The following is a 13704-nucleotide window of genomic DNA, read 5'->3' as shown; positions in this document are numbered from 1 at the left end:
TTACACTTCAGGAGATGAGTATTGCACTCATACAAATGTCATTGAATTCAACATTTGCATAAATCTGCAAAATAGATGGTAAGATTAAGAGAATGAATTAAAAATACCCACAAGCACACACATACACATGCACAAGAAGAGCACACAGCCCAAATACCCACTGGAATAAGCAGGATGTTTACCATACAAACACTGAAATAGCTGGCTCAATTTTTCCCAAGTAGAACATTTCTATTACAGGAATTTAACCCATGGAAATACATAATTAGCTCTTTCTCCTTAAAGCTGCTGAAATAATGATTTGCTTAAGAAGATTAGTCCATTTAGTACTCAATAGAAGCACTGACAAATGAGCCTAAAATGATTATAGAGGAACTCTGGTAACACCATCTTCTGATCCCTTTTATTTAAAACAACATTCCTTTCAGTAAAAAACCTTTGAATCTGATCTTCTGCATTTTTTTTCAAATAGCATATCAACTTTTAATATTTTATGTATTGAAATCCCATGTGTGAAACTGATGCCACTAAAGAAGTCCACAGCAGTCCGTGAAAAGAAAGCTTCAGTGCTAATTTTCTCTGGTCACTGTGAGCCCCCGCAGCCTCCTGTGTGCACTATAGCGCGTTACCATCTCAGTGGGGACAGGACGACTCTTCTTGAGCCCTGCTGCACCAAAAAGATTTGGGTTACAAAGAATTCTCCATTAGAGGGATACTTATAAGGGCAGGTGCAAAAGAGAAGAGGTGATATTGAAAAGCAAAGGCAGGAACAAGGCAGTCTTACATGGGGAGGTGGCGGGGAAAAGGACTTTAAAACATTTTGGGTGCATACCATAAACCTGAGGTATAAACACTGTCACGGAGCACATTCTGTAGCTATTTCTTGCATGACAGTCCGTTTTCCCATATAAAAGCTAAGGGCCAAATTTTGAATTACTTCTATGGACTTACAGAACAATCCTCTTATTTAAGGCAGTGAATTATCTGGATCCTTCGCTGGTACAGTTTTATACCAGCACTGAAAGCCGGGGAATTATATTTTTCCACAAATTGCACAAATAAACTATTTATCATCCTTGGAAGATTTATTTTGCTCAGTTGCTAGCAAGAACTGAAAGACCGAGGTCATAAACAAAACTCCATATATATTATTAATTCTCCTCAGTAAAATCAAGCAGACTTTTCCAGTTTACTTCTAAGCCATACTGCCATCTGCAGACTGAATAACCCCTTGCAATACTCAGTGTAAGGCCATAGGCTGAAATTAGACTAGAGATCCCAGGGGGCCTCTAGCAAAACCTGGAGGGTCACCCCTGAAGACAGACCAATTTACTCAGGGCTTTATTTGGTCGAGTCTTGAACACTTTCGAGGATGGAGACTGCACAACCTCTCTGGGAAACCTGTTCTAATGCCTGGCTCTCCTCAGGTGAAAAAACAACAACAAAAAATCCTTACAGTCTGAAATGCTCTCATTTCAGTTTATGTCCATTGCCTCTTGTTCTCCTGCCGAGCACCACTCAGAAGAGTCTGGCTCCATCTTCTTGATAACCTCCCCATTCGTCCTGGCAGGTCACTAATAAATTCCCGAGCTGCCTCTTTTCCAGGCTGAACGATCCCTGGTCCTGCAAGTGCTCCAGCCCTGGAGCAGCTTTGCTGAACTTGACCCAGTTTAGTGGCGTCCTTCTTGCACCATGGGTCCAAAATCAGATGCAACGGCCAAACACCTACAAGTGTGAGGATCACAGGATAAGCACATCCCGCTACCTCCTGGTGGAACCGAGCCCAGGGGAGATCCTCAGGGCTCTGCTTGCTCCCAGGTGCAGTGTGACCCGTCAACCACTCTCAAGAGTCCCACCATCCAACCACCTTTTTCACCCATCTGCTTGTCTCTACACCCAGATCATTAACACCTTAACCTGAGCACAAGAATACTATCAAAGGTACTGTCAGAAGCCTAAAGGTGAGGTAAATGACATTCACTGATACTATGGCATGCACAGGTCTGCTTGGTTTATCACAGGAGGCAACCGGGCTAGCTAATCTTCCATTTCTTCCCCGAAATACATAATATTTTTTTTTTCAATTAACAAGTATATATGAATGTGTCTTCTACGGATGACTCCATCAAAATTTATCACTACAAGGCTTTACAGCAATAGGCACAGAGTCTGCATCCAGGCAATAATAAAACAAATTTGTTTTTTATTTAAAAATGCTTTGATATTCATGCAAGTTGCATACCCACACTGGGACTGGAGGCATTCACTGGAATAGGTGCTATCTAAAAGCCGGGCACTGATTAACCCTGGGCCTGTTATGTGTCACTGCTGCTTCAGGATAATGGAAACACGATCAATGCTTGGCACCTCAGTACTGCAATGCTCCACATGGACAGCTGTAGGCTTGGAATCTTGTTGCTTCTTGTTCTTGATCAGTACTCAGTATGAACCAGCTTTTAGGAAATGATAATAAAAGAAAGAATATGTTTGTTTGCTGCAAACATTCTTCCAGGCTGTAATCAAAGAATAATTATGGTTGCAAAAGACCTTCAAGATCATCGAGTCCAACCGTAAAGATGATGATGCAAATGGAAAATCGATGTTTGCAACCCATCGCATGGGCAAACTTTATTAAGCCAGCCTGACATTACATGTAGTTCTGTAATACTTACTCCAATGCATCCAAGACACATTTAGTTTGGATTTTTTTTTTTGAATTTGGATCTTGGTTCTTTTTTTTCCTATCACTATGAATCTCAATTTTACTAATCTTCCTTCTGCTTGAAACTGTGATTCTCTCTTCTTTTGTTGGCACTGTACATAGAATAGAGTGATTAGTATAATATTCCTACAATATTTCATTATTTGGAATCTTAAAATTCACATTTCATTATTTCTCTCAGACAGACAGTTGCATAACATGAAGGATCGAGGTCAAATGATATATGAAGAGATGCTTTTGATTCATTCAGGTGGCTGTCTTCAATTCTGACTCCTTTTTCACTGTCTTCCAAAAAATATGTCAGATTTTGAACATTTTTCAGAATGGGTCTATAGCATCCAGGTATATTCAGCTGTAATGAAGACACTCTGAATTTGCAGTTTTGCAGTTCATCCTTAGAAAGCCTTTCATGGTACCATTGCCCAACTTGATTACTAGGATACTTGATACTATGTCCTACCACTGGGAGAACCACCTTCAAAGAAGAGAAGAGCAAAAAAGAAACATATTTAAAAAAAATCCACAAGTGTCTCTTTAAATAAATGTGGTTACAATTTTAAAGGGGTTCAATTCTTGTGTTTAAGGGCCTGAAATGATAGCTTCTCTTGCTCACTATAAAACAAAGCTGTGCAAGGCAGGTATCTTGGATGTAATTTAAATGAAAAGCATGCAAAACAAACAGTATATCAGCACTTTGGTAACAAATTAGGAATATACTAACATTAATTGGCTTGCTTGCTGGGGAAGAAAAAGAGCTAAAAAACATCCAATTGCCTTTGCAAGACTCCACAACACACTCTAAACTTTCAAAAATTAGAATATCAACTATTTCTGAATGTTTTTCTCAGAAGTAGACAAAAAAAGTTTTCAAGGAAGCTGCTTCAAAACAAATATTGCCCATATACTGAAAAAATGAGTGTGTGTATTTCCAGTGGAAAGTAAATAACTTCCCTTCTGTTTGTGATTGGGATTAGGTTGCACGTGTGTTTACTTTAATGTGCATTCTGGCAAGAAATAAGACTGCACCAGTTAACTTAATCACAGTATTTTAGAAACAAAATATTTTAATCAAATAAAGAAATCAAATACTCAGATTTCTTCATAGAGACAACTTACTTGATGTATGGAATACTTGTTAGCTGACTCTTCTGAAGCGGTGACTATATGAACCTGACAGAGATTTAAGAAGTTGTTAAAAAGTCGCTTATTCTTTTATAAAACATACATATTTTATTAGGGAGGAGGGAAGATCTCAGATCCCAGGAGGAGCATCAGCTAACATACAGGCTAAGTTATTTACTACATATATATCAATTCTGCCATGTTCCTTCTCCTCTCATGAATAAAATGAATGGTCAGGATAGATAAGAACTATTAATATATATCTGGCATATGTGTCTATTTGTGGTAAATCAAAAAAGCTACATCACTTTTTTCTCCTTAGTCACAAATAATAACTATTATGAAATAAAATAACAGTATTAGAATATTGTCTGATATATGCTAATGTATTAAAATGTATTAAGTCATCTGGTACAAGAACTATTTTGTAAAGACTCACTTTGTCATTCACGGAAAAGCTTTCATCACTCTCCTCAGAGATGACTAGATCACCCTCAACAACCTTTGAACCGTAAGTGCTCAGCCTATACGATGCTGCTTCATTCCAAATTTTACTGCAATACGCGTGGACATAGAATATGCGCATGGCATGAGGAATGCTGAGCCACCCTTTGGCACAACCCTCATGGTTCACGCCATAGCGATTCAGAGCCCGTAGTATCATCTTCTCCCTCACTTTAAACTCTGGCAGCATTGCGAGCGTGCCCTTGGCATCCTCTGAGATAAACGAAAGCAACCACATGAGTAATCAGTAATTCATCAAATGTTACTGTCAGGAAAAAAATACACTTAAGAAAATGAAATCAGGAAAAAAATAAAGTATTAATCTCTCCATGCTGACTCTTAGGTTATTAATCCCTTCCCTTCCCTGTGTTATGACACAGAAAAGCCACCTTAAACGCCTAGCAACATATTCCCATAAATTCTGTTCTCTGTATTTCACATAGTATATAATAAACTAGCTGTCATTCAGTTAATTGTAAGTTTGCAATTTCTTAGAAACACGGTGCATTACTCCAAAGAGTTTTCTTCGATCAGGTAACTGAAATTAAATATATATATATATATATATATATATATATATATATATAAAAGAACTTGAAGTTAACTATTTTATATCATCTCAGAACAAGTGTTAAGGGGCAAAATAGGGGCAAATAAATGAATCTATTTTATAAGTAGAAACGGCATTGGCCACTGGCAATTCTGAGCTCCAATCTAAGTGAAAATATATAAGATTATGTCTTGCATAATTTTCCTTCATAATTTTTCTCAATGAGAGTAAATATCTGAAGGAGCCATTTGTGTAACCTTTTACTCCTTGTTTTCAGGAGAAGCCAAGCAGCATTTACAGAGTCTATATCTATTTCTTTTCACGCATCATGCAGCAGTGTACAGCACAGAGTGATTCATCTTATCTCTTCTGTGAAACGAAATGTTTCTCTTGAAATTGAGCATCATAGCTGTTCTATCAAGGTACAGTGATAAGCAGGCTCACAGACGTGGAAGATTTGAAAAGAACAATACATTCAAAGCCAAAAGCAATTCCAAGGTATTTAGAACACTATGCTGAATGACAGCGACAATAAATATGACAAACAGCATTTTATTCAGAAGGCACACTCCTGTCCTTGGCATTTTCATTGGACTTACTTCAAGACTGAAAAAGGTAGATTACAAGAAAGCATAGAAGAAAATACAGAATTAAATTAAACATAAAAGTGAAGTCCAAAGGTGTAAAAACAGGAGCTAAGATTTTTATAGAGATCTCAGAAAATTAGATGCTCAAACATGATTGGGACTGAATATAAGTTGAGTTTCTTATTGTTCTTTTTAATTGCAGAAAAGAACTTTATATTTCAAAAGGAACAGATGGAACGAGGCTAAAATCACTTTGATATTAATCTCTTCAAGTATGAAGTAAAGCCTTTGCTTCTGCACCATCTTGTACCTGAAATATGTTATTTTCTATTATTTTGCACATTAAGACCTGATTCTCATTTCATTTTTAACAGTGTAACTCTTCTGAGTTCAATGGAATAGCTGTAACTGATACAAAGCACTAGCCAGACAAAAAGACCTTCTCTGTGCAGCAATATCGTAGTTCCTCCCAAAATATCCACTCTCAATAAATATATAGGAAACTTATAACTGGACTTACCAGTCTGAAGAAAGTATCTTTTTGCCGTGTTTACGGGGTCATCGTTATCTTCAGGTGTGAAGAACAACCTTAGAGCTTCCACCTTTAAGCATCAACAATTCAGATTTTTAAGTTTTAGAAAACAGAAAATCACACATCTCTTTTTGTCTTATCATATTCTGCAACCTCTCAAAATTTGATCAGTTCTTTAAGGACTAAACCAAATGCTCCCTTTCACAGAAGATGTCCTGGACAGCAAACCACTGTGGCTGCTGCTTCTTAAATTAAAGAAAGGTTTATAGCTACACAGAAGGCATAAAAATGCTTTCACAGCCCTACAAGGAATCACTAACTCTTCTTTTAGAATCTAATCAGAACACACTTTGCAAATGCTATGATGTAGACCCTGAGTAGAAATGTTCTTTCCCCTTTATCCCTCCAACATGTTTCATGCAGGATTTTGATCGACTGCTTTCTAGTCTCCCAGGCAAACAACCTTTATTTTTAATACTGACCTGTATTAGATAAGAGTGTTTTCTCTGTCACAGTGTCTTAGCCTTCATTGCTCGCACCGCCAGTGCAGTCGAACAATTCCCTAACGTACAAAACTACCAGTCTCTGACTCTTTCTGTTGATCAGTTTTATTAACTTTTTATAGATGGATTGCTCAGTATAGTACATTGCACAGGAAGTGCATATTTGTGCAAATTTAATATAAATAAGAGTTTTTACGAGTTTTTAATATAAATGTAACTGAATTAAAACTAGAGATTTATTACTCTACAAGGATTGACACATGGTGTCAACGTCTAACATATGAGAATTCAAAATGTCAGATAGGCCAACATTTACTTTTGTGGGTTGCCCTCTAACCTTGATTCTTCTTGTATTTGGAAAATTAGTTTTTATGACTTTTCTCAGAATCAGAACAAGATGAGGAGAGCAGGATACCCCAGCATTCATCTGACTCAAGGGGGCCTTACTGTTTTAAACCTGTGCTAAATACTATACCACATGCATTGCAAAGTATATGACTCATCTTAGGGATTATTACTATACAGATACATTCTCCTTAGATTACAACAGAAATAGTTTTTCAGCATTAAGTGTTAGGGTAAGTGATCAAGGAATAATGAAAAGTAGCAACTTATACAACAGATAAATTATTTTTGGTTTTGAAAAAGCAGATCCTTTCAATTGATCTTGTGTACTGTGGCATTTAAGTGAGCAATGTATATAGAGCCCCACCAGGATAAATGAGTTACAAGATAAGAGACATTCAGGACCACTAATAAAAACTGTACAAAGATAGCACCACGTTGTGTTCAACCTTTGCACTGAATGGAGCCACTTGATTTTTTTAGCATTAAGATTTTGATGCATAGGATGTTTTCAAAACTGATCTGGTAATTACCTTCAGGACATATATGAGTTTATGCCTCAAATGAAATTATTCATTGGGGCAGTCCACTCCTAAACTAGACTCAGACATTGCAACAGTAATATGAAATGAAGTTGCAGTTACTACTAGATTACAAAATGCAAATACCATTTTTTCATTCAGTAAAGCCAATCCTATTTGATCTGTCTGAACATTTTGTCCCTGTCCAAATCGTTGAGGTCCATAGTAATTTACAAAACCTTTTGCCTGTAATTAAAAAAGAATAAATATGTTAAAAGCATCAAAGTACCAGGTATTAATAAGACAACTAAGCACACAACATACATACAGCAGCTACATTTATATTCAACATGCACACAAAGTGTTTTTAATTAGGAATTCCAATAATAAAATGAATTTTCAGGAATTTTCTATACTACATTTAGGTGCTTATCTTTTGCGCACTTGGTATTTTCACTCAATTTTTACTTCTGGACTAATCCTCTTAAAGTAACCCGTATTATGGTCATTAATTAGGAAGAAAGAGGAAGATCATTGCTGCTGTAACAAAGCTTTTCCTTTTCACAATTTTATCTTATTTTTCTCCAAAACTTTGGATTGCTTGATGATAGGTTTTTCTTCAGATACTCTGAATAACGGTAGTTAAAATGCACTCACTTTTAAGGGATTTTATTTCTCTGCTACTGGCATTTCACATGTATTTATGTTATGAAAATACTCATACTTTCACATGAAATAACCATGTATTTTCTTCATGTGACCAACAAAGGCAACCAGCTGACATATATAACTTGCAACTGTACTTCTTCACTTTGTCATCTACCAGTAAAAGTGAACTGCATCACCTTGGTTGTCCTCAGGTCTGTGCAATGATACTTCATACATTCATACTCATTTGGTACCAAATTTCCTATTTGTCATGCTGCACAGTTCTGGGGCCTGAAATCCATAATATGGAATAAATTTACTATGGACCCTCTCTGGAAGAAAACTTTACTCTTGGTCTCTTGAATAATACAGAAAGGCCATAAAATAGTAAAAAACATCAAAAACAAATGAAATATTGCCATTTTTATGCCATTATTAGAACTTTTTTCTTTTAAGGATTACAATTCTGTTCTTTATTGACAAGCACAAGTATTTTTACCTCAACTTTTTCTATTGCTTCAGATATTCTCTCTTTCAAATCTGTAGAAGTGTCATGACTGTGATGTTTTAGATCTCTCACAATTATATCAAAGTGATTTCCTTTCAGTTGACCAAGCCTAAGGTGCTGACTTGCTGAATGTATGTTTTGTATTCTCATTCCCTTCTTTTCCATTTTGCTTCCAATTTCTTTCAACCTGCACAAATAATTAGGAGAAATTATGCTCCATCCTCTACTAAAGCAATAAAACTTCTAATAGTCTTCCTCATTTTTTGCACTAGAAGGATAAGCACTTGAGGAAAATTAAAATAGACCATTATGAGAAAAAACAAATCAAATGCACTTACAGAGTTTTCATATTTTTTTCAAAATATGAAATCTTATATTGTCTGGGACAGTATTCTTCCAATTCACAATTATACAGCCAAATTTACAGTTTCTTTAACGGCATCTATTAACCAGAAACAAGAAGGAACCCACATTTCATGACACGTTTTCATACCCTAAAATTATTACTTAGTAGTTTACAGGCAACAGCTTAAGACCTTTATATAGAGACAGAGCTACAAAACTAAACTATGACAAATGTACATTCGACAGATCCACTTGTACTCCATCTTAGAAACATGAGACTAAGTAAAGAAGAGATCACTGAAACTGAGTGCAGAAAATAAATACATTCTAATCAACATGTCAACAAGACAAGACACCTTTTCATTCCCTGTTTTTGCTGCTCTGTGCACAGTTCAGTGGTTTAAAAACAAAAACCAACCAACCAAACAAAAAAAACTCTGCCTGTTTATCCCTGCTTATCAGGCTTAACTTTCCACTCATTTTTAGTCTGGCCAACAAACAAGATCATATACTTTGCAAATAAAGGAAGGTAGAATGCATATTTTTTGAATTTGATACTACCATAAATTTATATCAACTGTAAGCTCCTACTATAAATTGGACTCAAAAGCCTATTGATCAAGAAAAAAAAAAGCAAAATTTTTCATGAATGCTTAAATGTTTAAACAAAATAGTTAAATACTTATGAACCACTATCTTAGCATAAAGATAGCATTTTCTATAAATTAACAAAGTATTGTTTAGATGCAATATTTTATACAGAAATTTTCCCTCAATTTAAATGACTATTACTTATAGGCACAAAGAGATTAAGTGGATAATTTAAAGGGCAAATATTTGAACTGTCAGCTGTGTTTCCAATTACGAGCATACCCATGCGAGCATATCCAAGGAGAATCAATGCTCTGAGTTTGTTTTTTTAAGGATGTCCAAGAAAGTAATTGTGTTTCATAGACTGCTAGGGCAGAGGCATTACTTTTCTAAAATTAAAAACAAGACTTTCTGGAATGAACAATAAATTATTTGTTTTTCCATAAAAAATTAAAAAAAAAAATCTTGCCTTGACAATGTCCAAACAATTGCTTCATTCCAATACCTGTCAAGCTAAGGATATAAGTACAAATTAGGCAAGCATTTAAAAAGTATTATTTCTGGAATACAACTGATACTTTAAGTACTAGTAGACTGTCATCTTTCTGAAATCAATACATTACTTTGCTGGAAAAGAGACTATTTAGATACCAATACTGCATAAATTCATTTCATGATACTGTTTACTACATGTCACCTTACAAAACTGTAGCCTGACCCTTGTCCTTGAGGTGACACGAGAGACAAGAGAATGCATTTCTGAATCCATGGGGCTCCCAGTTTCAAGCACAACGTCGCTACAATTAACAACAAAGTTTCAGTGCTCTAATGTTTTAATGATAGATAGATATGTGTGTGTGTGTACATACATGAATTATATTGTCGTACATATATTTCATATATATAATCATAATTTCATACTTCTGCAACTGAAACAGGATTGTCTTTTCCTGAAGAGCACTTTTAAAGTTCATTAGTTATTCCCTCTGAGAGATTACAGTATTTTTTGTCACTATGACACACTACAAGTGCCCCAAAATGCAGCATTTCTTTCACGTTGCCGTGCTAGTCCTGCTCAGAGGAGGAATTCTGTCCTCCCTTTTACACCCATCACAACTCTTTATGCCAGCCTTAGTGTTAGAATCAACAGAAGAAAGTTAAAATCATGGTATCTTTTCTCTTGGGCTCCCTCCTAGTACATGCCTGCTGGGATGCAGCAGAACTTTCTTCAGGTCGGTACTTGAGGATACACTACAGCTTACGAGGATCAACACCCTGTCCTCTTACTGTAGCACGTAGGAGAACTTGCTGTTTTGTGAAGAAATCCAAACTGAAGAGAGCCCACAGGAGTGTATGCAGACCATATATCTATTCTGTGATTTCTTTTGAAGTGAGCAGTAGCAGTCTGTTTTTCAAAATCTTTGTCACCTCTCAAGGCAACACGCAGCTCTTTTCTTTCAGTCACATAGTGAGTTCAAATAGTGGATGGTTCCTCCCAGCCAATTCAGACTCGGAAAGGTTAAGATGTTGGAGTAAGCAAAAAGTGCATGCTGACAATTATGGGCTCCTGTACCTTCCCATGCCCTAATAACTAACTCATTTTCATCATGAACGAGCAATATATTATTTCAAATTGTAAAATTTTGTACCATTATCATTTAGTCCATCAAAAAGGAAACAGAATCTCCCTAAAATGGAGTGGTAAAAGCCTTCTTTAAATGCTGAGGCACCCCTCTACTAAACTGCATATTCCCTAAACCCCAGATACATTAAATGGCAGAGCAGCTGTTGCTGCTGAGCTCTAGTATGGGAAGACATTGTAATAAGAACATTTAATTAGATCCTTCTATACCTATTTATGCATAAAAATATGCCCTATAGTGAATACTCCTAGATTATTAGTACCTCTCAGGAGTCACCTTCTTCACAACCATAGGCTGGTAAGTAATAGCCTTCTTATCTTTGATGCCCGTGTAACTGAAGTCCGAAGCAAGGATGCCAAGTTCAGAAGCCAAGAAACCGATTGCTTCTAGCGTCTCCAGATTTTCTTTCTGAAGGGTGAAAGCTGAAACAATCATCTCAGAATTATTACAAATATACACTTCTAAATTACCCAGGCGCCCTGTTCTGAGGGCCAGTGTTTTTCCCTCAAAGTTTAAGACGATGGAAACTACAGAGAAACTGTGTCTTCCCACCCTGTTTCCTCTCTTACACCCCCCAAATAAATAAGACTTCTTCAGCACAGACAATAAATGAAACTCTTACACTTACCAGAAATGATATGTCTTTAAAAACAGTACTTGATAAACTGCAATTCAGTGCTACAATTTATGTAACATGTGTTGACTTTAAAGCTAGAAACATTCCATGTATCAGAAATGAACCACTTTAAGAAAAGAGATCGTAAATCAGATCTGACTTTTACCAAGCTGTCCAACATCTAAAAACATCTCCTAAAATCCCCTACTTACTTTCAAGGGAAAATGAGCATACATAGAGTAACATAGAGCAAGCTGAAAGAATTGCAACCATTCCCACTGAACAGCTTTTGGAAATCACTGCAGGAACTTTGTTCACCTATCTCATACTTACTTTCCAGTGATGCTGCTTCGCTGAATTAATAGCAGTTCATTTGGGCAAAAACAGTGACCCAGGCCCATGTATCATAGAAAAAACGATTCTGAGGCTCAGTCTTACAAAAGAACAACATAGTAGTTGAATATTTCATTAAAAACCTACTATTTACCTGTGTAAAGTTCTTGATTTTCCTGTAAACCACCACTAGGCCTTTTTTTGGACCAACTTCTTTCTCTAAATCTTACTATTATTGACATATTTGGCTGATCATTGACATTTGTCATGGTGAAAGACTTTGTTTCTAAGAGTTTTCCAAATTTTCTATTGATAAAGTGATGAATTGCTTTTCTGTGCTCTTTGTTCCCATCAGGCTCAAAGGAAAATGTGGAGTTCTGCAACTTTGTGTCTAAAAATTTAAAGAAATCATTCGCCTCCTTTTCACTCACTAACTGACAGAGTTCTTTGTAATCAGCATTTCCTCGCACAGTCATTTCACTGCCTTTCGTGACAGTGACCAAGAAGGGGAATTCCTGTCTGATGGCACTGTGTAAGGCAGCTCGGTTCTTCTTGTCCAGGACAGGTCCCAGCGAGAACTCACGAGTGCTGCCATCGGACACATTTCCCGAGCCCCACGCAGCCTGCAGCTCACAAGCAAACTTATTAAGCAGCTCGCTCAGGGGCTTTCCTAGCAGGGAATCCAATACGTTGGCTTCCCCGGAGCTAAGGGAGGGCTCAGGGTCGCTCCCGCAGCACTGCGTGCTCAGGGATGCCAAGCAGCACCCTGCCTGCGCCGGGCTGCGCTCGGGAGGCGGCGGCAAGGCGGCAGGGCCGGCGCAGGGAGCACCAGGGCCCGCTCTCAGCTTTTTGGGCTGCTGCGGGCACGAGCGGCCTTGCGCCGAGGGCGCTTCGCTGGGTTTCTGGGGAGACTCGGCACGGCCACCGCCGGGCGCCGGCTCGGGCGCCTCGATCTCCGTCACCACGAAGTCGCTGGGCGCGTTTTTTATGGTGCCGCGGAAGCCGAGGTGATCGGTCACGTAAGCGAAGGAAGGGAGCATGGCCCCGCGGGGACCATCCGACCTGGAAGGAAAAAAAGAAAAATAAGAAAAAAAAAAAGAAAAAAGAAAGAAAAATAGGACAGACTACGAATTACTACGGAAGGGCCGCTCGGGAGGGGCCGTTACGGGAGCCGTTAACGGCTCCGCCGCGGGGGGGGGAGTGAGAAAAGAGGGGGAGGAGCTGCCGCCGCGCGCGCCCCTCACCCACCCGTCCCGCCGCGGCCACCGGCCCGCCAGGAGGCGCCACCACCGCGGGAGAACGCGCGGGGGTCGCCGCACGCACGGCCGCTGCCGACTCCACGAGGCACGACCCAAAAGGAGCTTCCTGCTCCCCCCGCGCTCCGGACTCTTCGTGGGACGTTCCGCAGGAGGCGCAGCCAATGGGAGAGCCGCGTAGGGAGCGGCGGGCGGGCCCTGCGGGGAGGGCAGCCGTTCTGCGTCGCGAGGCGGTTGGTGACGTCAGCGGTTGTGTCACTGCCTTTTAAAGGCGGGGAGCGGCGCCCCGGGAAAGTGTAAGGTAGAGGGGGAAGAGGGTGGGGGGCGCCATTTTGTGAGGCGGCGGGCCCGATGCTGGGGAGGGGGGTCGGGTCCAGC

At 38.7% G+C, this 13704-nt stretch overlaps 1 protein-coding gene across 1 annotated transcript; it reads right to left on the bottom strand.

The window, feature by feature from the left end:
• Positions 1-2787: 2787 nt before the first annotated feature.
• On the bottom strand, positions 2788-13140 carry PUS7L (pseudouridine synthase 7 like). The gene is made up of 8 exons (XM_010215527.2): positions 12225-13140; positions 11384-11543; positions 8534-8729; positions 7534-7632; positions 6006-6087; positions 4284-4561; positions 3839-3892; positions 2788-3197 (listed from the first exon to the last, which is right to left on the bottom strand). The coding sequence occupies exons 1-8, from the start codon at positions 13108-13110 to the stop codon at positions 2874-2876; spliced, it is 2079 nt and encodes a 692-aa protein (XP_010213829.2). The 5' UTR covers positions 13111-13140; the 3' UTR covers positions 2788-2873.
• Positions 13141-13704: the final 564 nt, after the last annotated feature.

Source organism: Tinamus guttatus, unplaced genomic scaffold (assembly GCF_059628265.1).
Source record: "Tinamus guttatus ecotype Peru unplaced genomic scaffold, ASM5962826v1 Tinamus_guttatus_pri_ptg000368l, whole genome shotgun sequence".
In the NCBI taxonomy this organism is placed as follows: domain Eukaryota; kingdom Metazoa; phylum Chordata; class Aves; order Tinamiformes; family Tinamidae; genus Tinamus; species Tinamus guttatus.
Note: the sequence above shows the minus strand (reverse complement) of the source record. Positions and strands in the feature narration are given on the sequence as shown.